General features: G+C 40.9%; 1 protein-coding gene across 1 annotated transcript; it reads right to left on the reverse strand.

Moving 5' to 3' along the window:
• Positions 1 to 4,004: 4,004 nt before the first annotated feature.
• On the reverse strand, positions 4,005 to 8,770 carry tio (tiptop). The gene is given in 4 exon segments (XM_068298571.1): positions 4,005 to 4,757; positions 4,879 to 5,540; positions 5,542 to 7,296; positions 7,822 to 8,770. Coding segments are annotated over 4 exon segments (2,985 nt in total). The 5' UTR covers positions 7,878 to 8,770; the 3' UTR covers positions 4,005 to 4,245.
• Between the last annotated feature and the right edge of the window lie 14,706 nt (positions 8,771 to 23,476).

A 23,476-nucleotide genomic window follows, 5' to 3' on the forward strand; every position in this document is an offset into this window, starting at 1 on the left:
GTATGTTCGTCCTCTATGCACACAATCCATTTTATTGTATCCTCATTGATGCCACTCGCCACCAGGTGGCGCTTTCACTCGTTCAAAGTCGGACATGTATTTTAACACAGAGCAAACGAATATAACTTGTTCATGGATAAATTCTTTAACCGAAGTTAATATTTGTAATATCATTCCGAACGCGTCATTAACACAGATGGAACCAATGATTCGCCCTTAATGATCGTCAGCAAATCTTGAAATCCTTATTGATTGTTGAGTCCACCATGGCGTATGACGGATATCCATTGAATCGTAGGCGATCTGTTGCCTGTCGGAAGTTGTCAAGGAAAAGGGACAAACTGTTGATGTTGGATTGTGCCTCACTGGCCAATATTATCCAAAGTTTTTGGGACTCACATCAATGTGGAATGGTGATGTACTTAAGTACATAAAAGAATATACATATGTGTAAATAGGTATGTATATATGAACATACATACTAGACAGCTGCATGAAAGATGAAACATCAAAGTGGAATGAATCCATTCGAATTGAATTCAAATAAATGAAAGACAACTACATAAGAAATGAATGAGTGTGATTGTATGAACAGTTGGACCCCGAATAACAGGACACCCTTATTATCCGAGCTGAAGTTGAGTTTGTTCCATTGTCACTGTTAACCGTGATTACCTCTAATATCCGTGATTTCAAACGAAAATTTAAAAGCCAAACCGTTTAAACAAACTACAATACATAATTGTTTCTAGCTTTTGGTTGCATTTCTTTTTTAATGCTTTATTGATGGCATGGCCATCAATAAACGTTTTTAGGACTAAGAAACATTTGTTTGTGGATTTCAAGTACGAAAACATAGATTTTGTTCGATTTTCCGTGATGGCTGTGGTTCAGATCGTCCCGGATACTCGGGGTCCAACTGTGCTTGTCAAATCTCTAAAAGTAAGGAACTCTCTCTAATGAAAGACATGGAATTGAGTGCCAAAGCCTCGAAATGTACTATAGGACTCGAATCATTCGAATTGGCTTATTAATATCGAGACGTTTTGCAGCAACAACAACGAATAGTTTGATCATTTATGTATTGAAAAACAATTGTAAATTGAAGGCTATTGAAATTTTTCAAAGTCATGCTTTTCGTTTTGAATAATGTTAACTCAAATAGAATAGATAGATTTTTCTATCACTAATGCAGCTCCCTAGTATGTAGACAAACCTATCTGAAAATATTTGAATGTATTTACTTATATTTTTGAAATAACTCAGGGATATTAATTTTGAAAGTAATCATTGGACCCATTTGTTATAATTAGTTGAGCATTCGCTATTTAAATTTGATTTCGTCATCAATGCTTGAGGCGCCTCTGTCTTTTTACCGCTCCATGTATCACACACACACACACACACACTCATGTGCTTATCAAAGAGCAAAAAAAGTAAACCGTTACGTACGAAGCATGACACTTTTGAGAATTTATGTGTTTGTATCTCATTAAGCGAGGCGGCAGCAGCAGCAACAGGGCGGGGTTTGGGGGCCGTGCTTGGCCCAAAGGTGTCCGTGGCCCGTGCGAAACTCGGCATAAAGAAATAGCCGAGCTTCGCGACTCTATGGTAAAAACAAAACCGTCAATGAAGCCCAAAAACTGAAAACTGAAACTTAACTGAAGGCGGAAGACGCAAAGGCAGGGAAAAAGTTGTTTGAAACATTTTCGAAAAATTATCTCTTAACACAAATGCGACACCCAGCACACATGGCAGACTCCTTCACGACCATCTCTCGCTCTCCCCTGCCCCTGCCCTCGGGCGTATCATGGCCTTCCCCGGCCACAGCGTGCACACATCATAAATTTTAAGTGAAAATGAATCCTTTGGCAATTGAAGTTTTCGAGGAGATTTTGTTGGCGTTGGATCGTCATCAACGTCGAGCCGCATACACATACATACATATGTACATGGCGCTACGTCTCTTTGTGTATGGATGTGCGTATGAAGCATATGAAGTTCCTATCTGTATCTGGATGGCGTTGTCTTAATCCTATGTTGGCCATAAATCAGCGAATCGCGTTCACATTTCGCGCATGTTCCTGTTCCTGTGTTATCCAGGGCCCATACCCGCATCCACACCCGCAATCACACAACATCACTTACATACATATTTGTGCCATGTGCCCCATAATTCAGGTTTAATTAACTCTGCGTGTTTATTAGCAAATATTAGTTTACAATTTGATATGCCATGTTTTGGGGGGTTGTTTCACAATTAACTGGGATTTGTTAGAACACTGCCAGCAATCCAAGTGAAGGGCCACTGTAGATTACCCAATACACTACATGGACAACTGCATATCATGAATAGTTAATTGAGTTAATGTCATAATAAAAGAAATCCAAAGATCCGACAGCAAACAAAAAACAACTACATACATACATAGATATAGAGATTGCAATAAATAAAATGTTCAGTTTGAATTTTAATGCAACGGTTTAGTAAGTTGCCATTCTTTTATTGAGCTGCTTCAGTTAACACAAGTGACACAACTCACAATATTCACACTTTTAAAATCGAATATTTTCGGTTGTAAAGAAGAGAAATCATTGCAGTATTCCTAATGTTGATCTTAAATCTTAAATAGGGTCGAAAAGGAAGCGAATGGTTTTTAAAAATAATATCACAAAAATTAAATACAAGTCGTATACATATTATAAGTATTGTATGTGTGTATGGATGAATGATAATGGCTTTTCCATAATAATATTATGGAATGCCTTACATTCGTTTAATCTTTTTTAAAGATTTTTGTCTTAAGTATACTCTTAGGTCATATAGAATAGTTATTTAGTTAGTTTGTTTTTTTTTGTTTTCATTCATTAATATTGAGATTGGGTTGTAAACTATTCTGTGGTATGTGGTGTACTTATGTATGTACATACATACTTGAGATGAATTATCTATATCTGATGTAATTCTTGCGTATACATAGGTTGCGGTGTGGTTACATTTTGATTTGACTTTCTCTTTGAGTTCATTATATAGAAGATATTTCTTGTACGTTTGTATGCATATGTTTGTAGAAACAATTGTATGTTTAAGTATTTATGTATTTGTATAGTAACTTTTGTAATATGTATATTAATTATTAATTTCTCTTTAGGCGTATGGAAGGAAAGTGCAATCTGTTGATTATTTACATACATGCACCATACATGTACATATGTATGTATGTATATATTTTTAACGAATATTTTAACTAAAATGCATTAAAATGAGGTTAACTTTCATAGTGTTCCGATAATTTTACGTATACTGCGTTGCGTTTTTGTAGTAACTTACAAAGATCTATATAATTCTAAGTATATATGTATATATATAAGTAGGTATCTGTATATATATATGGATTTTTGTATATATATATATGGATTTTTGGCACACTATTTCCTTCTGAGCCAAACCTGTGGCCTTTAAAAAACGATAAAACCCCAACATAACAACTCAATTGCCTCATTCGCAAGTCTCATCGATATTTTTGCTCAACATCAACTCGATGCATTTAACTCACTCAATAGCGAAATGTTTGCACTCAGACCGGTTCCAAATGAACTCAATTTACCCCACCTACTTTGGTTTTGTTGTTGCTTTTTGCTCATGCTTTGCTCTATCCAATCGCATGGGTCAGTTTTGTTTTTGCCTTGTGTTGTTCTCAGTTTCTTTTTTGCTTTTGGTCCAACTTTGACGAACTCGTGTCGTCGCTTTTCGTCAAATAGCTGTGCGCACTATAGCCATCTCTGTTGCTCTTCAAAATCACGTATATGTATTTGTGTGTACGTGCTTGGCGTCCGCCCGCTCTGATGATGGACAGCAGTTCGTCAAGTGGTGGTAATTGAATTCACAGAGACGACCCTCTCGCGCACGAGCGAATGAGATAGCATTATGTCTGATTGGGAAACAATAAAAACAAACGGACTGACAATTGAAGTGACGTCACTGCCAGCCTCAAAGAGGGGAATACACAAACTGGGGAAATTCAGCAAATGTAGGGGAATCATTTGGCGCTGCTAAGAACAACACATTCGTGAGAGAAATAGAGAACTTGCAGATTCTCTCATTGATCAGAAATCAATGCTCAGTGGAACGAATGGAACGCAATGCACTAAGAAAAAAACATTATTTAGGAATTCCCTCTTGCGGTTACCACCACATCATCCTCATCCCCCATCTCCATTCTGATTGCAGTAACTGAAGGTGGTCTAAGCATTTTTCGAGGATAGCTGCTTGGCCAGCTCCGTATACTTTAGAAATTTGGATTGTGGACTCTCTTCATACGGATTGATGGTGGGCGATGGTGACGGCTGTTGCTGTTGCGATGCCGGACTTCTTGAGGCCGCTCTCTTTGGTGACGCCATTGGCAAGGATTTGGGTGACTGCTCTACTGGCGACTCCTCGCCCGCATCTTTGACAAAGTGCACCTTTGAAAGATGGTGTCGATAAGCACCTTTAGAGCCAAAGGGTGTATCACAGAATGAGCACTTAATGATGGAATCGCTGCCACTATTTGCATTGGCGCTGAGCACAGCCTCGTTGCAGGCCCAACTGAAGGACACCAAATCGTTGCCGTTGACACCAGATGTCGAAGAAGCAGATGCACTACGGGTATTTGAGGATGGTGGATCCGTGGTTTCACAAAGCTTCTGTAGTGCGGCCAAGGGATGAGCTCTGGGTTTTTTCGAGTTGCTAGAACTGTTATTGTGGTTGTATTGCCCTAAAAACAAAAAAATAAAACAAAAGCAATTGTTTTAAACTGAAGCAAAATGTGTCAAAGAAAATGAAATCACTTATACATATCTGGAAGGGAATCTTCGACTCCGTACCAGTATACTCACCAGTGTTATTGTTGTTATTGGCCTCCACTGAGCTAAGTTGATCAAACATTGTGTTTAGGGCGTGCAGACTACCACTGTCAGCAGGTGTTGACGTTGTCGGAGTAGGCGAAGATATACTTGAACGCTCACTGGTCGACTTTGGACTATCGCGCTGATTTGCCGTGGTTGGCTCTATTGCGAACTCTTTCTTTACATTGATTTGTTGCCTTATGCCAACATCAGCTTCACCTGCGTCTGTCTCTATGGGCTCCGATTTGATAATGGGTGGTGGTGGTGGCAGGGGAAGAACAGGAGCCGCAATGGGAGTCTCCGGTGTACGCCTGGGTGTCTGCTGTCTATCCGGTGTATAGGTTGACTCGACACGACTTGTGGAGCTTGACTCACTTGCACTGCGATCACGTACGGCGTAAGAAGATCGGAGGAGGTGCATGGCCTGGGCGTCCATCAGAGGTTTAGTATAATCGGTGCTATCATCGATGCCCAAGCGCTTCAATATGCTGGCGCCCAAAGGAGTTCCAGAATCTGAATATCCAGCCTGGTTTAAGCGAGATCCTCTGGACTCGAAACTCTTCTCAATCAACTGTTCCAGAGCATTTAAGACTGAAGGTGGCTTCTCGCCTGTGATGCCGGCACTGGGACTAGCCAAACGCTCAGCCGGGGGGCCTTCGAGGCGGAATTGGAATGCTATCGCCCAGGCACTTACGTATATGCTCCACAAAAAGAGCTGTTTCGATCTTACCGCCACATTTTTCGCAGGTTATCTTTGTTGCCGCAGCAAAATCCCGTAACGGCTTCAAAGCCGAATCCAACCCGGAACCCACACTGGTTGCAGACCGTTCTAGTTCAAGAAGTTTGCGTACTGGCAATGACTTCTTGCGCTTCTCATTCCTAGTTTGGCGACCGCCTCCTTTTTTCACTGAAGCAATATTCGGTGGTGCTGGATTAGATGCTGGTGGCGATATAGAAGAGGTGGATGAGGAGGTCGGCTCTTTATAGTGTGACTGCTGGGCCATGTGTGAACTAAGCTCTTTTAAAGTGGCAAAGGCTTGATCGCACACCTTGCACGTTAAAACGGCAGACACACTAGACGCAGGAGCTGGTCCCTGAGCCGATGTTGAGGAGGATCCAGCTCCTGCACCACCGTTTTGGGGTAACCGTTCTCGCTCGCGCTCATCACCAGATTTCCAGGAAATTATCTGTTCTTGAGATATTATGTTGGTGTAGTGCTGGGTCTCCTGCATATGGTTGGTCATCTCTGCCAGAGAGCGGAAACTCTGTCCACACCACATGCACTTTAGTATTTGGCGAGTTTGTTCAGCCCCCTTCCCCAACCAAACATCTTGGCCGCGTACTAATTTTCTGGGTAGCGGCATGGTCTCTTTAATTAGCATATTTAGCTCAGACTTTGAAGAGTTGGAGTTAGATGATGATGATGTAGAGCTTGTGCTTGTGGTAGAGCCGGTTGATGTCGATACTGTTGGCTGACGTCCAGCGACAGTTGTCCCTGAGGATGACGATGGAGATGGCACTTGGACACCGCAGTGTTGCGTTTCCTTCATGTGACTGGTGAGATTCGCCAGCGTAGCAAAGCTTTGCTTGCACCACACACATTTGAAGACATCCTTAACGGCATCGGCTCCCTTGTTGAGCCAGTGCGATTGCCATGCACTGTGACGGCCACCACCACCACTCGAAGATTGAGGGGGATTCCTATTGCCGGAAGAAGGTGTATCTAATCGTGACATCTCACTCATTTTTTCCAATGCTTTGCTGGCAACTTCATTACTCGTCTTCGCTGCAACTGCGGCCAGATAGGGATTCAAAGCAGGTGCCCAATTGGCTGGAGGATGTGGTGACTTGTAGTCACTGCTACGAGGAAGTTTACGGACGGGCGAATCGTGATCTCCACTCGAAAACTCCCGCTTTCGAGTGCTTACGGAAAGATCTAATGGGCCCGTGTCACCTTCTCCGGATTCTTGTTCGCGTTCGTCCTCTCGCTCCTCGTCCTCGTCTCCTTCGCTGGGCGTGCGTTTTCGGCTGAAATCCAAAGCTGGCGATTCCTCCATTAGACCTCTGTTGCCAGGAGATCCAGCCTGTTGCGTCGCTTGCTGTACCAGCGAAGCGGCTGCTGCCAAGGGATTCGTCAGCAGCAAGTGATTTTGCTGCGCGGCCGCCAAATACGCCGCCATCGCGGCAGATTGTGGAGGAAGCAAAGCCGCTGCTGCCGCTGGCGCCAAAGTCGCTGTCAGTGGTAGACCAACTGGCGGTGAGGAAGGTGTAATTGATGTGGGTGTTGGCGCTGGAGTAAGGCAATCGTTATTGGCCGAGCAATGCGATTCATTGGACGGACAGCGTATGTCGCCCGGTGCAGCGGAAGCATTTGATTCTCGGGATTGACAACGAGGACTTGCCAGCTCACTAGGAATATGATTGGAAAGAAATAAAATTAACACATAAAGTTAAACGAACGAAAACTGTGGTGTACTATATAATTTTCGAATACTTAAAGCGATTAGTTTATCTCTAATGATTAACCCTCATGTTTACATATGTCAGTATACAGCGATTCTTACGAATTTTAATGAATGACTGATTTTCGTAATTATTATGTAACATTTATCAAAAATATTTGCCATATTTTAAATATTTTGAGAACGAAAATGTTTCACAACTTTTAAATTGAATTCTGTCCATGCAAATTTTCAATTATAATGTCTCATCTCAGTAAGTTTAAGGCACATAAACAAAATAAAACTATGTGCAATGTACATACATACATACATTTATATTTATATTTGTATAGGGTTTTCCAAAAAGCACATAACACTTTCGTAACTGTTCAGGAAGGCATTTTCGAACAATTGTTAACACTCGGACACCTACATATGTATGTATGTATGTACACTACACAATGTATGCATACAAATTCGCTTTGATAATCACCTTGCACTTAGTGCCTGCCGGTAGATCTCCAACATAACCGCCTCGTGTAGCATCATTTTGGCAAATAATTTTCAATTCCTTTTATTGACTCCACAGCTTTTTTTGAAAAAAATGTACTATGTATTGCCACTGCTCATTGACTTTAGTTTTGTTTCGACTTGATGCGACTCTTCGGATGGATATAGCCACAGTATAAACACTTAAGGCAAATATGAAATGTATTTTATTTTTGCTCACTACACAAATTCTTGGGCGACTCAGCGTCTCCGTTTCGCAGTGGTAGTGGTATTGGTAGTGTGTGCCAGAACGTGTGTCAGTTTCGTGTTGAGCTTCTATCAAAAACACACACGTCAAATAAATCAAATGTCACAATGGGTGGTGAACGCAGAGGGGAGGGGTTAGGGGTAGGGGTTCAGAGTGGGGCGGCAAGGCCTCTTAGTTTGATGACGAACGCGTACGGTTGTGTGTATGTGCGAAGCTCGATGTATGTGTGTGTGTGTGTTGCAAGCGACGTTGCTGCGGTCAAACTGCCGCCAATTCCAAGCACACTTCCTTCTTCTTAGCTCCAACGAAAACAAAAACAGATGTCGTTGTGTGTGTGAATGTGTGTGTGTGTGTGTGGAGCTATTAATTTAATGATTTACTGACGGCTTGCCACAAGAATTTATTTTTATTTTTATGTGCATGTGTATGTGTGTATATGTATTTAGCGCGAATTTTTTGTTAAATAGTGAATTTCTCTTTGGTTAAGTAGCTTCCTCAAACTGATTACGTTAAAATTTGATTCTAACTTTGGCTAACAAACGCACGTTGCAGTTTCAACGTTGCACTGCTACTGCGCTGCCAAAAAGTTTCTAACTGCCACTGCCACTGTCACTGTCGCCGTTGCTGTTGAATTTTTTCCGAAAAACCCAACTATGAAAATATGCGACATGATTTCGTTCACCACTGCCGTTGTCGACTAATTTTTTGACACTGACAACGTTTAAGAGCAACAGAAGAGAGCGTACCGAAGGCAATCAAAATGAGTTGTGGCCCACAGCACAAGGACATACAAAAGACGAGAGAGAGGATGACGCCGACGACGACGTTTTCCCCCATTAAATTGATGTGTTTGTGCTCAGTGAGAGAGGGAGATACTGGCTGCGCTGCTTCTGTTGCTGTTGGAGTGTCGACGCATGCGCTGCAGCTGCACTTTGTTTTGATTTATGAGCCTGACTGAGCATGCAAGAGGAGAAAAAGTTTTGTTTGAAACGGAACAGAACTGAAACAGCTGCAGTAAGTGTTACTCTGAGAGAGCGATGACTGACAGAAAGATAGAGAGCAATAAACAGACATAGAGAGCGAGAGAATGAGACAGAAAGAGAGAGAGAGAGTGGAAAAGAGAGAATGAAAAATATGAGAGAACAGAAAAGAGCGCACTCGGTGACAGGTGTTTGTGTGTGGGGGCCGGTCTGGCAATCGTCTGTCTGTGTGAATGTGTGTGTGTGTAAAGTTTTGTTTGTATTGCAGCTGGTCAAACGGCTGTGCGGGTGGGTGGCTACGCTGCCAGCGTCGCCGCCACTTAAATCAAGGTTATTTATTGAAATTGAAAATGAAGCAGGAGCAAGCGGGAGTGCGGTGGTGGCATCAAAACACGCATTGCAAAAATCGAGAATACTAAAAATAAAGTTGCTTTCGCTGATATTCTTCCTCTTCCTTCGCTTTGGGTGGAAGAATGGTGTTTCGTTTGCTGAACAATTGTTGCTTCGATGCGCTACTTTTCGCGACCGCATGGACAATCGCAAAGAAGGCCGTTAAAAGGCGCAAACCACTATTTCGACTTGCATTGCATCTATGTATAAGTAAATATTTATATACATATGTATACATATGTATGTGCATATGTACATATGTATGTATGTATGTACAATGAATTTTAAGGGATTAATAATGACATTTGCTATGTAAAGTAAAAGCTCTAGACTCGGACAGTTGGACATCTCTAGTAGCTGGAGGAACTTTAAACAAGTTTTCCGACAGTTTTAGCTTTGTTTTCATGCAATATTGGTTCCGTAAGCAACCGCTCCAAGGGCCAAACGGACACAATATTTTTTTTAACACTTTTGCACAAAAAATCTCTTGCCGGCACAAAACACTTTTCAACAGCGCATAATGGAAATGTTAATGGTTAATTTCAAAAGTTACATCAGTCAAAGTGGCATGGAACAAAGTGATTCCGATGTAGAGATTATTGAACAGCGAAAAGAATTAGTGACCCTTGACCCTGATGAGTTGTAGTTGTAGTTATAGGAGTAATCACCTGAAGGAGTTTTGTAGGATAATTAATATTGTTTGACGAGAATGCCTATTCGGACTTTAAGTTATGTGAGTGTGTGTGACCAGATCTCACACCAGCAGATTATCATATTCTAAATAGTTACATACAATATACAATATGCTGAAGCATTTAAAATTTATTGCCAGTATTTTCTAACTCTTTTATTGACTTTACACCATTTTATATTTCACAAATTCGCGCAAATACCCACATACATACATACATACATACATATTTTCTTGCCTCATTACATCTAATTATTTTCCAATATTTGTGCGCAGGCAACCATTACGCATCTTTATGAGTTGCTGTTTCTTCTTCAACGTTTCGCAACCGTCATGTCATGACGGCAGGGGAAAGTGGTTCTGCTTTGTTAGAGTTTTTCTTTTCCCCATTTCATTGAATGCTCGCTTTACCCAGGGCTACTCTGTTCGGATAGGTGTTGGAGAATCTTTAGAAATGTACACTGAAAAATGCACTGCATTTTTCTTTGAACCATGTTTCCATATTCCTTGTTTAATATTGTGGATTAATATCAGTGCGTCTGTGCCAATAGAATCTGAATAAAATCAGACTGACGGGCGTTTGAATATCGCGACACCTGACAATTGCGGCCAAATGCAGAATCAAATGCTGTCAGCAATCAAAAGTTGGACAAGCTGCCATTTTGGTTTTGGTCCCTTTTTTTGCACTTTTCTGGCCGGGCTAGAATTGTGTCAAACCGGAAACACCCTCCACCATCACTATTACGCGCCTTTTAACACTAGCAATTGTATGAAATTGTCGCTCCGTTTCACAACATTGTTTTTACTTTCATAAAAAATATACATATAAAAAATGTACATTATGTACGTGTATATGTACATGAAATACTTCAAGAGTTTCATTATAATCTATTGCATGAGCCAGATTATATTCTAAATTGATACTTGGGTCAAGTATATGGACTTTGTGATTGATCTTATAAAGAATTAAGGAATATATCCAATCAACATTGCTAGACTACATAATAGAGATGCAAAGGCACACTTATTCAAGGACATTGCTTGAGCAAGATTCTCAAACAACAGACTTACACTCTTTTCCACAAATCCCTAAAGTTTTGTACGTCAAAAGGACACAACACTTACCCCCGAAAACGTTACTTTCAGAATTATGGGTCATTGAGAAATACATACATCGGTCGGGTGGGAGGTGGTCAGCTATCTGCTTGGGCTCCCGCGTGACAGGCTTTGTCCTGGTGTCGTAGGGGCCACTTGAACGTACTGCGCATAGTATTGTCAACGTCCGCTAATAATACCTCAAATGACTTTTAGAAATGAAGAAAGTGAATCCTTTATCCGACTGTGGTGTACCATACATTTACTGTTGAAATTATTATTATTATATTTTAATTTTGGAAGCTGCTCGTGGTAAAAATAAAGTCTATCGCTGTACGGACAGACGGACATCGACTCTACTGTTAAAGCTCATCCTGTGGGGAACGAAATTCCATCTACCTGTTACATACGATCTGTATCTTTAAGTATGCAGGACAAGAATAAGTTGTTTGTATGTACTTTGGTTTCGTAGGAAAGCTGGTGAGAGAGGCAAAGAGACCATGAGTGAGTTTTATCATATATTTGATTTAATTTTTATTGCTCAGGCAACGAATGTGTCAATGTGAGACATACCCCCATTCGATTATCTTGGGCTTTACCTCCATTTTATTTCACACCAGTTCTCTCAACATTCAGTCAGGTTGTTTTAACTGTGGCTCTGTTGCAACATTGCTGCCTGCCAATTGTCTGCCACAAATGTCATGTACCGCGTCCGATTCTATTCGAGTCAGGGAACTGCCTCCACTCCCTCCAGCCTTACCTCGGTAATAAAAAGAGTTGTTGCTGTTGTTTTTCTTGTTGTTTAGGCGTCGGTTAACGTCAGAAATCGAATTGACGCACGATTTTATCATGTACCTCCCCTAGCCTCTCTCTTTTTCAATGCTGTTCGTCTGTCAAAAATGCAGCATGCAAAATTTTTTGACACCTTTGCGGTGACGGACGCGTCCAGACGTTGCAACGTCGCGCCGAATGCCATAAAAATCCAGGCGCCATACAGTTACTCCACTCCCATGGACGCACTACACCCGCTTTTGCCCCATCTAAGTGCCTGAAAAATGCTTCAAAAACATTTGTTTTTGACTGTTAAATTTAGACACCATCTCATGCACGTTTGCAGATACAATTTACAAACTCATATGTAGATACATTTTGCATCGGAACAACAGTAACAACAACTTCGAGTTTGAATGGCGTTTCTTCTGCTCCCCCCTCTCCATATAAGATAAATTACAATTACAAGAGGAGCGAGGAAAAGTTAAATAGAATCTATCTAACATTTATACAATTTTTTACGAAACAGTTTTGTGCGTAAATGTTTATGAATTGTGGTTAACAGCATCTGTCAGAGTTTTTGGGCAACATTTTTCTGAGAGCCGCAGGATATTTATCTGTTCTCCTGGATTATTTATCGCTTGCAATTTTTGTGATTTCCTATCCACTGTGACCTATAAGAGTGAAATCGTCTAGATTAGTTTCTTGGACTCGCTTTAATCTTGTTTAATCGTTAGAAAATAATCTCTGTAGGTCTCAATCGACTTTTGGTTTTAACTTTAAAGTAACTAATTGTCACACGAATGGCTTGATGCTATTACCAGTTATTTGATGCCAACATCTGTAATTACACTTTACCAATCCTACACTTCTGACATCCTTAGAAGTCATTCACAAAGTTAAACTACAGAACTATATCCTTAACTTTGGTATATATTTCAGAAATATAGCTCCTTTTTCGAGTCGGCCACAACTTACAGTCACATTATGAAAAGCTTAGCAAACATTTGCCACCATTCATCAAATAGGAAAGGATTCAGCCAGACAAAAACACAACTCAAAATACAATTCATCTGCATAAACATTTGTGAAGCAATTGAAAAACAAACAAGAGCAGGCAACATCACCAGCGACAACAACAATAAGACAAATAACCAAAAAAACAGTGTCGAAAATGCATGTGAGTGATGCGGGAGTGAATGAATTGCTGCCCCATCCGTTCCAAGAGCCTTACCCATCCCGTATCCATAAACAAATTAACAGGCACACAGAGAAGCAAGGACAAGGCAGTGATGGTGATGACGATGCTCTGACGACTATCAAGCAGAACAGAAAGAGAGGGGGCTTCATTTATCAAGCCACCGAAATGCCGAAAATGTCGGAGAATGGGATCCTGAGGTTGAGGTCCTACCATGTTGACGATAGTTAACTATGCAATTGCCCTTGCCAGAGAGAACACACAAATGGGGGAGGGGCAAGAGAGGGCAAAAGCAAACTTTGGGTTCGCGTTGCCTCAAAAGTGATGAAATTCAAATGGAAGCATTTCTAAGCATTCATAGGGGGGTAGTACGGGGGGTACAATCCTGGGGGTTACAAGCCCAAAACACTAAACTCTAAACTGAATGAATGAGTGTCAAGTGTGATATATCACCGCAAAAACAAGACCATAAGCATGAGTGATAAACACTGTTGAGCTTGGTTAGCGCCTAACTGCAACACCAACACCAACACCAGCATTCTGTCACACACACATACACACACACACACAAATACCGTCACACACCACATCCAGTCATAGACATGTCAACATGTTGATGATGGTAACTAACTAGAGCAAGAGCCAGAGACTGCGCGATACAGCTGGGATACTGGGATGGGAATCGGATGTTGGATGAAGGGATGGGAAGATGTGGAGGCGCAGGCAGCAGAACGAGCAGCTCCAAACAGAGTCAGAATGATGCACAGTCGGCACACGGCACATAGACAACATTGGGAAACGGACTTAAACTTGTACCATCCATAACACTGAATTGGGAACTCGTTTTAAGAATTCATGAAAATAGATATAAGAAATGATTTGAATTACAACTACTTTCGTTTGAACAACTTTTGCATGTAGTGCAAAATATGATTCATAATAGATTAAATAGTCGAAATCACTTTATGCACAGACATTGTCCCACTGTGCACTTGAATGTTTTGTGCAACATACTGCGGCAATCACATGTGATGAACTGTAGAATATCGCAAATTGTGGAAAGGGGGATGATTTAGGAAGGGGAACGCGAACTAAGGCCGTCGTTCGCTTTGCGTTTGTTTGTTTGTCCACAAAAAGGCGTCAAGGCGTTTAAGCCGAAAACAAAAACTGGCAACTAGGAATTCATTGGCCAAAAACAATGCAATTAATTTCACTTACCCGTCGCTGGCCGTGAATGATGATGCTGCCTGTCGAGTGTCATTTGTGTGGACTGTGCGGAGTGTTGCCTGATCCAACTCCAGATCCAGTTGAGAGATTTCACACAGCTACAGGCGGAAGTGTCAACGAGGCGAGGCCTTTTCACTGGAGCGGTGATGAATTTCATAGTTTGTTGATTTTATGATTGCCTGTTGACTGTTGTTGCTATGGCATCATTTGAAGTCGGCCAGCCCCACAACGGGCCTGGGTCTCACATGTGCCTGACTTTGGATTTTTCACAATTGTCAACTCCAAGTTTATGGCTGCTGATGTGGCCCATTCCTGTTTTTTAGTAACGACAGTTTGTGTAGTGTTTGTCCTCCAAAGAGCAACATTATGGTCGTATGCAGGCAGGACGGACATTGTCACATCGTGAATCCTTCAACAACAGGACCGACACCAGCTTTAGTTACCCTGCGACATTGGCTTTGGGTCTCGCCAGGTGTCGTAGGTGTCGAGGTGTCGCTTTGTGGTCCAACACAAATCTAAGCAATTTGCATTGTTGTTGACGATTTGGCCACGGCTGACAATTTCCGTATACCACATAAAGCCCGCCACCGTCCTCTGTGATTGCCGCTGTCATTCAGGCAAATCTGACCAAACTGGTTTGAAACCTTAAAATCTGAGTTTTCTCTGGGACATATTGATTTGTAATAATTTGACAGGTTATTCATCATAAGCACAACTTAATTACTTAGTCAATCTCAGAGATATTAGTCGCTCTGTGTGGTATTAGGCAAATAGGCTGTATTATTCTCAGTTATGGGGTTTGTAATCGATTAATACTTTCTTTTATTGATAAAGGTAAACGTATATCTTGGCAAACGAAGAACTAATTAGTAGGAAAAGAACCATTACTTTCTAAAGATTGGGACACAAAGTTAAAATAAATCCTGTCTTCCTTGATATATTCATTTTCTGGAACTACTTTTCGGAGATTCAAAGTACGGAGGACAACATCTTTGATCTGTAATAGGGCAAAATGAGTCTTAAAAGTATTTGCACGGGAGTTGCACAATAAAAGGTCTTCTACACCATTTTGTATGGTAACGGCCTGTTCAATGTATGTGTACATACACACACTCTGAGATGGCTCGTCTGAGTGCTTTATCACCGGTCGCCATCATGATGGCCTCATCATATTTTTCCTTTTTTTTTTTTTTTGCAACATTTTTCAACACCACAATGCTGGGATCGTTTATCAACTGGCCACCACGACTCCAAGGAGGATCAATGCTGTTGCAGAACGAGATTGCAATAAAGAAAATGAAGTACTTAAGTCTTCTCGGCGACTTGGGTATACCATGCACCAAAGGATAAACTATTGGCCATTCCTATACCCAAATATTATAACCCTTTACAGATGCCAGGTCGATCAGTGCAGTTCCTCAGTCTAAGAGATATTGGAAAGTACGTAAATTGGAATTAAAGGTCTTCATCTGGCAATATAAAGGCTATCTCGCTCTTCGTAGAAGCGTATAAGCCTAGAGCATATCATAAATATTCGTACATACATATGTACATGCTTAGGGGGATATATAATATACTGATTTGGCTGATTTTAATATACCTTTTCACGCTCTGGGCCCATGGTGTAAAAAGAGAAACCTAAATAAATTACGCACATCTGTCAACTTTTGAATTTGCCATTAAGTCGCAAAATGTGCAACATTAATAACTGACATCAGAGACTCGAATTTGATTCGTACCCGAGAAAGAGTGAGGGAGAGGGAGAATTAGGGAGATAGGAAGAGAAAAATAACTACTTGCACATGCGCGTTATGTCAATGTCAACGACGAACAAAAGTGGACGAGGTGTCCGACGCTCTTGTCCAGAAATGTGCCTGAGCATCGTCCTAATTGAAAGAAATTACTTTGAGCTGACTTTATCATTTGTCACCTTTTTGTGCGATGTTGGTCGGCCTTAATATGGCTTTCCGTAGAGTTTTTAGCTGATATTTTAATGGAAATTAATATCCATAAAATGGATCTCAGCTTACTAAATTATTAGATGCCTTTGCAATGTTGGAAGACACAATAGATCCCTTGCAGTAGTTACTTGAATTACAGGAGAATTTGAAGATCCAAACAGATCATCGGAGTCTCAAGAGACTTGAATTTGAGACAATGCTAAACCTTTTGTCGTTGAATTTTCACCTAAAACCAATTTCAATTTGACTTGAGTTTTTGTAAATCGAAAGTTTTCTCCTCGACCTTTTGGAAAAACAAACTGAGAAACAACTAAGGTTAAGGTAATGATAGTATCAGGGCCAGTTAACCGACCAACCCACCCACAACATACTCGAAATTAAAACCGAAATATACAAGTTAGATTAAGACAGTCAAAAATGATTAAGAAATGCAAAGAGGAAAGAAGAGAATGAAAAAAAGAAACCGAGGAAATCCAAGTGAAATGGTAAGTTAGAGGCAAAACCCAAGTCAGTGATGGAGCAGATGATATGCCCGCGGGAATTGTTACTGCTCGAGATGGAGAAGAAGCCAGAAAAGGAAAAATGCACAAGCACATAAAAAAGAACAAAAAAAATTAAACATACAAGAAAAAAGATCCTGCCAACTGATTTGGGTGCCTCGAACTTTGAATACTCTTCACATCTTGTTTCAAAGGACCCAAATCAATTGTATCTAATACATGTTGGACTTATGTACTAAACAAAAAGTTGGCCATAATCACACTCTAGTATTATAGGTTTATATTTGCATTGCAGAGAGACGATGGCCTGAATGAGGACTTGTCGATAGAGAATACTCTATGTTGGCTTTTCTTAGGGTAAGGGTATATAAAAAGAAATTGCAAAATGGATACTGGAAAAGCAAACTCAAAGACAAGCAAATGAGGCAACGGAGGCAAAAGAGAGCGAGAAAAACAGTTTGTAATAATTTCATTTTGCAAATGACGTGCGAGTAACGAAACAAAAGAAATTAAATTTAACATACAAAGGAAGTTAGAAATTGGACGGGGAGGAGATACCTATAGAAGAGCGAGCGATTCGGCCTCTGGGCAGGGGAATTGCCTTATGCATTATAAAAGCGATGTCTTAGTGGGGAAAGAACAAAACTATTTCTGCAGATGAAATGCCGAACGCGAATTGCTTTTTTTTTAATGTCAACTCTAGAGTCCGGGGCATAGAGAATTATATTATATTATGAATGAAACAGAAACAGAAGCTGAACCAGAGGTACAATAAAATTTTGCTCACTAATGTGCCCAGGACCTCCGACATGAACCCAGATCCTTACCCATGCCAGATGCGACGGTGACGATGACTGTGACTGTGACGGCGACTGTGACTACTATAGTCCAGACAGACGTTGATAAAAACTCATTTCAACTGATGGCCAAGTCCCAAGCGGAGTGCCATCCAAGCGTTTGCTAGCGATGCACAGTGGTTCAAAGCTTATTTGAATAATAGACGCTAGAGTGTGGTGGAGGTGTATTTCAATACCAAACATCTATAATAAAAGTGAATATTTTGCATCACTTGCATAGTTTGTTGAACATTTTTCAAGAGCCTTTGGGCTACTGTGCAATGGCATCCAATGAAGCGGAGACTCCATTCGTACTCCTTGACGTACGAATGCTGGGGTCGGTTTTGACGACTCCTGACATGACGAGTGCGATTGCCATTGCCCAGTTTGATACCAGTTTTTCTTCTCCTCGCCGCTGCTGCTGCTGCTGCTGCTGAAGTTGGCAGGCACTCGCTCTCATGGTCGCCATCGTCGTCGTCGTCGCCATCGTTGCGTTATATTTTAATATATTTGATACAGACCATTACTTTTAACGATTATTTTCTAAAGTAATTACGTTTCAAGTACGAAATATGAAGAAGCAAAAGACGGGCATTGGGCAAAAGAGCAAGCAGAACGCCAACTTATACTGCCCTCCCTCAATCCATCCCATCCCCTCACATGGCTAGTCGGCGCATTAAAATGAAATGTTCACACAGTCAAGAGCTCCAGAGCTTTGCTAACGACAACATTACCAGGCCCAGCCTTAACCCAAACCCTTTGATGAACAATGAATTAAATTCTGTATAGTCGAAGAGAGAGAAACGAGAAAAAAATGGGAAGAAGCAAACCTGCTCATCAAGTTGAGCACATTTTATGGGTATTTTTAATGAATATTGCCTTTCGGCTTTTAATATTTGTGTTGCAGTGCCAAGTACTCAAAAAGGTGGACTTTCATTAGATAGAAGGCTACAGCCTAAGATAAGCTATTTAGTTTTAAAATTGGTATATTAGGCACACGTTTTAAAAGGGCGAATCATGGCGAATATACGTATAATGGCTTAAAGTGAAGATAGTTTTAGGATGTTTTGAATACTTTTCTTTGCTAGTCTAATGTCTACTTACAATAGAAATTTAATGTAGAGAATAAGTTTTGAATCGTTCGATATTTAGTTGCATATGTAAATGGGAAATCCATTGTTGCAAAGTTCCAATAAGAGCACAGGACACAGACTCTTGAAAACGCTTGATTTTGTTTCTTAAAAGCATTTTGAGGACTTTATGGTAACTCTCAATCTCTGGGACATACCAATTCTAGTTAGTATGTACTCGGTGGTTCGTTCTGCATGTCCTTGCCTTTATAATACACATACCTACAATGTAAGCCAACAACAACAACAACAACAATAACAGCAGCTACAACAATAGGAAGTGAGCAACTAAATTATACCGTCGAGAGTAATTTACGTGCTTTCCTTCTTTATTATATGTGTGGGCCAGGCGAAGCGGGTGAGATAGATAGATAGCCAGACAACACAAAAAAGAAAGGAAAAAAAAAAAACAAGCAAAGAAAAAACCCGAAAAAAAGAGGTGATACCCTTGCTCGATATTTCATGATGTATTCGTTGTCCTGTCCCAGGCCCAGGCCCAGGGCCTCACCTCAATGTCTATGTCCATTACCATGTGCCGCTCCAGTCGGTTTGTAATTTTTGTTTGGGTTTTTTCTGTTGTTGTGGGTGATTTACAGACACTTTGACGTCCGTTTGGGTGACGGTTGACCCATTAGTGGAGAATGCCCAACCAAATCAACCCCTAGCTTGGGCATTGACCAAAGTAAAAAGGCAATAGAGGTAGAGCGAAAACAAAATCATGAAATCATTGTTCATGATGATGTGCAATACATTACCCATTCACCATTCGCCCAGCTGGACCTCTAAGGGGTTTTGCTTGATTCCTTTCTCCGTGTGCTCCCTCTTCAGTAACTCACACTTTGGGCAATGTGGATGTTTTTAACTCTACTCAATAGAATGATGAATTCATCAATAATTCAAGCACACATTTCACCCATTCTAATTGCTGTTGTTTTGTGCATGAAAATTGCATCAAATGTGGTCAAGATGTGCCACATGAGCAAATACAACAAACTGGACACAAACGGCACGACTAGGGGTGCAAACGAATGAATGGTTTATATGCATCACATTAAACTTTGCATTCCAGCTTCGAATTGAAGAAGGCAGTAACCGCAATGACTGTGGTTCGCCGTCTACATTGCCTTTAAGTTCATGTCCTGATCAAACTGGACAGGTCGACACACAACAATGGGACCTTGGTCTAGGGTTAGCATTAAGTTGGAAGCTGGAGGTCGAGATAATGACAACATCTCTATCTATGGCATCTTTGAGTGCAATTGGCTAATTGATTTCGATTCTTTTGCGTCATCCGTTCACACGTTCCCACATCATTACATTTGGGGAAAAATATAGCAAACGTTAGCAGGACCTTTGGCTTGTCATTATTTGTCCTTGTCTATCTGTGATTTCTATTTTCGATTCTATTGCTAATTTCGAAAGACGCAGACACAGCAAACGAATCCAAATGGTCGGTCAAAAGCAATTCGTCGCCGTCGTGTGTAAGCAAGTGGGTGGTGGGTTGGTTTTGGTTCAATGATTAAAATGTTTCTGAGCGCCTTCTCCCCCACCACACACTTTTAGCCTTGGCCACATATTCTCTGCAACCCCGGGTTCTTAAAAGAATGTGTTTCCACAAGTTTTTTTAACTGAAACTGTCATCAAGTGTCTGCGCAATTTCGATGTGTGCAAACAAGTACACCAGAGCTCCAACTCTCTCCATCCAACGCTATGCTGCTTTTAATTACAGCCGACAACAACTTGAGTCGCGTTGGCCAAGTCCAAGTCAAGCCATCAGCGTCATCCTTGCATCATCAGCAGAAGCTAAAGGAGCAGTTTGAAACAAACGCGCTGGCGAATTGATTTTTTGATCTTTTCTTCTTGAAGGAGGCCCCCTTATTAGTATCTTGTATTAGAACAAGAATTGTTTCCAATTCCGTGTCTGTTGCAATTTTGGAACAAATCGCATTTTATGTTATTTTATAATGCTTCTCTCGTCTTTGAAGGCAAGGGTCAGTAATGACTCGAAGATGGACAGGGCATCCAGTTTCATACACAATACATACGAATTGATTCGAAAATTGATTCAGTTGCATGTGACATGTTTACCGAATGGTTTCAATGATAGTATCGGCAAGGAGGCTTGAGATAGATGAGAAAAGGAGAGGGGAAGAGAGCTTGAGACATGTGTTGTAATTACTGAAGGAATTGCAATTTAAAGTCTTTTCATTTTGAAGTCACCTTCCCGCGCACCCCTCAGCTGTTACCCTTTTGTAACTCTCTTTTTGGGAATCGCGCTCAAATCTTTTACAAATCAAAAGCATACCAAATGTGGCTTGCTTTGAGGCTAATTAGTGCGGTCACTCAGCTCCTTTTCTCAACCTCCGTTTTATTTTTTTTAATTAGAGAAGCGAAAGGACAAAGATGCGTTGGGACAGGCAGAGCGTCAGTGTCGGCAAACAAAAGATATCAAGAATTCCATTTCTTGGCCAACGTGGAGGCGGCAATTGAAGCTGTGAAGAGGAAACCGAAAGGAAAACGAAGAGACGACAACGGTCATCACAAGAAGTTGGGACAACGCATTTGGGTAAAATAAAGAAAATGCCAGCGAATTAGCAACGCCGCCAAGACATCCAACCGTATAGGGGAGGGGTTATTTTGCCCATGTCCAAGTCGCTTTCTGTTTTTTTTTTTTTTTTTTTTTTTTTTGTGGCTTTGCAAGATGCGCTTTAAAATTCCACTGATAACAGCAAAAGGCAACAACGAAGTGGACTTGGACAGGGCCTCCTGGTTCTAGGAATGGGATGAGAAAAAGGCGTCAGTGTCAGACGGCAAGCATAAGAAATGTGTCCTTAGCAATTAGTGTCGGCAGCAAACAGGGTGCAACAACAGTAGCACACAGAACAAAAAAGAATTCGAATTTGGATCGCTATTGAAAGTATGTTGTTGTCTCCAAAGGGCCAATATTTGTTTATAATGCAAAACTTCTTCATCACGATACCTGAGACCCCGGAGTGGAAAATTGACCGACGTGCATACGTGTTATCCGATTTCTAGATGAGTCTAACTGTTCTTGTTCCTAATTGCTAGGAGTCAAATGGAAGTATCTTTTGCTCTAATAGAGCTACAGACGGACAGACAGACATGGCTGACAAGAACACTCACCAGAACTAATATACCCTTCGTGCAAGAGAATAACAAGAAACAGATTTGTGCCGTCTCGACCCACCAAAACAGTCGAACAATCTCCATCAACACGACCCCAGCAGAGTTCAGTGATTGATACACTCGAAATTAAAGTGAATGTTTGTTGTGTGTATTCGCTGTATATGATCGATTTTAATTGCTGTTGTATATCAAAACTATGTGGCAATTTGTTGAGCTGCCAAAACTTTCTTGCCAATCGAATGAAAAATTTATAATTCATAAATTAAATATCAAAGAAGTTAAATTCGGCTATGCCGAAGTTTATATACCCTTGCAGTCCTTGACAATAATAATTTCACATGTTCAAAATTTCTTTTCTGCAACTCAATTCATTAATATACAAACAAAACAATTTTACTCTTCATACTATGTACAATTTGTTCTTCTTCTTCCCTCATTCCCTAAGCAAAGCAACGCACGCATACACATACAGTTTATGTAGCGTTGCGTCTGTGTGTGTATGCATGTGCTCTGTTAACAGATGGTGACGTAGTAGGCAGCAAGCAGAGCTGCCGGCAGCGATTGAACCGATTTATATAGACTGTAACTTGTGTTCTATTTATCCGATCAGGGTCAAATTTTGGGATCTGAGATTTTATATCAAATTCTATTATATTGGTAAATTTCATGGGGATACTCCAATTTTTGCAAAAATTTTTGTTCCAGAGCTATATGATATAGTAGTCCGATCCCAAAGATTTTCATACTTTATCTCACCCGGGTAAAAAAAAGCTCCCAAAAAAAATTTCATCCCGATAGCTCTTAAGATGGCTGAGTAAAACGCGTACGCACCGACGGACAGACGGACAGACGGACATGGCTATATCGACTTAGCTTCTCATGCTGATCAAGAATATATATACTTTATGGGGTCGGAAACGTCTCCTTCTGTGCGTTACAAACATCTGACCAATTTTATAATACCCTCTGCAAGGGTATAAAAAGAAATACCGTTTCGGTTTTGCACTTTCGCGCCGGGGTGGCTTAGCTGCTTAGCTGCTGCTGCTGCTCTATATAGAAAAATCTAACACCAAGAATGAGAACTCACCAACAAACATACATACATATTGGCAAAATTTATTTCTCATCCGAGGCGACCGGGCGCGAAGAAATATCCCCCCGCATATCAAAATAAACAAATCATCAATCAAGCGATCCGCAAGGCAACAAAAAAGGCATCGCCTGCTGGAGGAATTGGGCATGGCAGAAGAGAGGGGGAGCTGGTAGTGGCAGCAAGCTGGGATATCTTTGACAGTTTGCCCAACTAAAATAAGCAGCCTCTGAAGCGATACTCATATGCACTCAAGCAATCAACAGGCGCGAACTCCGAGCAATGTTTCCAGTGAGCGCTCAGTTTAGATCTTCCATTTGGAAGAGGTTGATTTGCGTTGGATTGTGTTGTAGGAGTTTACTCAGACAGCTCACC

This window comes from Drosophila tropicalis, unplaced genomic scaffold (genome assembly GCF_018151085.1).
Source record: "Drosophila tropicalis isolate 14030-0801.00 unplaced genomic scaffold, ASM1815108v1 contig_1009, whole genome shotgun sequence".
In the NCBI taxonomy this organism is placed as follows: Eukaryota; Metazoa; Arthropoda; class Insecta; order Diptera; family Drosophilidae; genus Drosophila; species Drosophila tropicalis.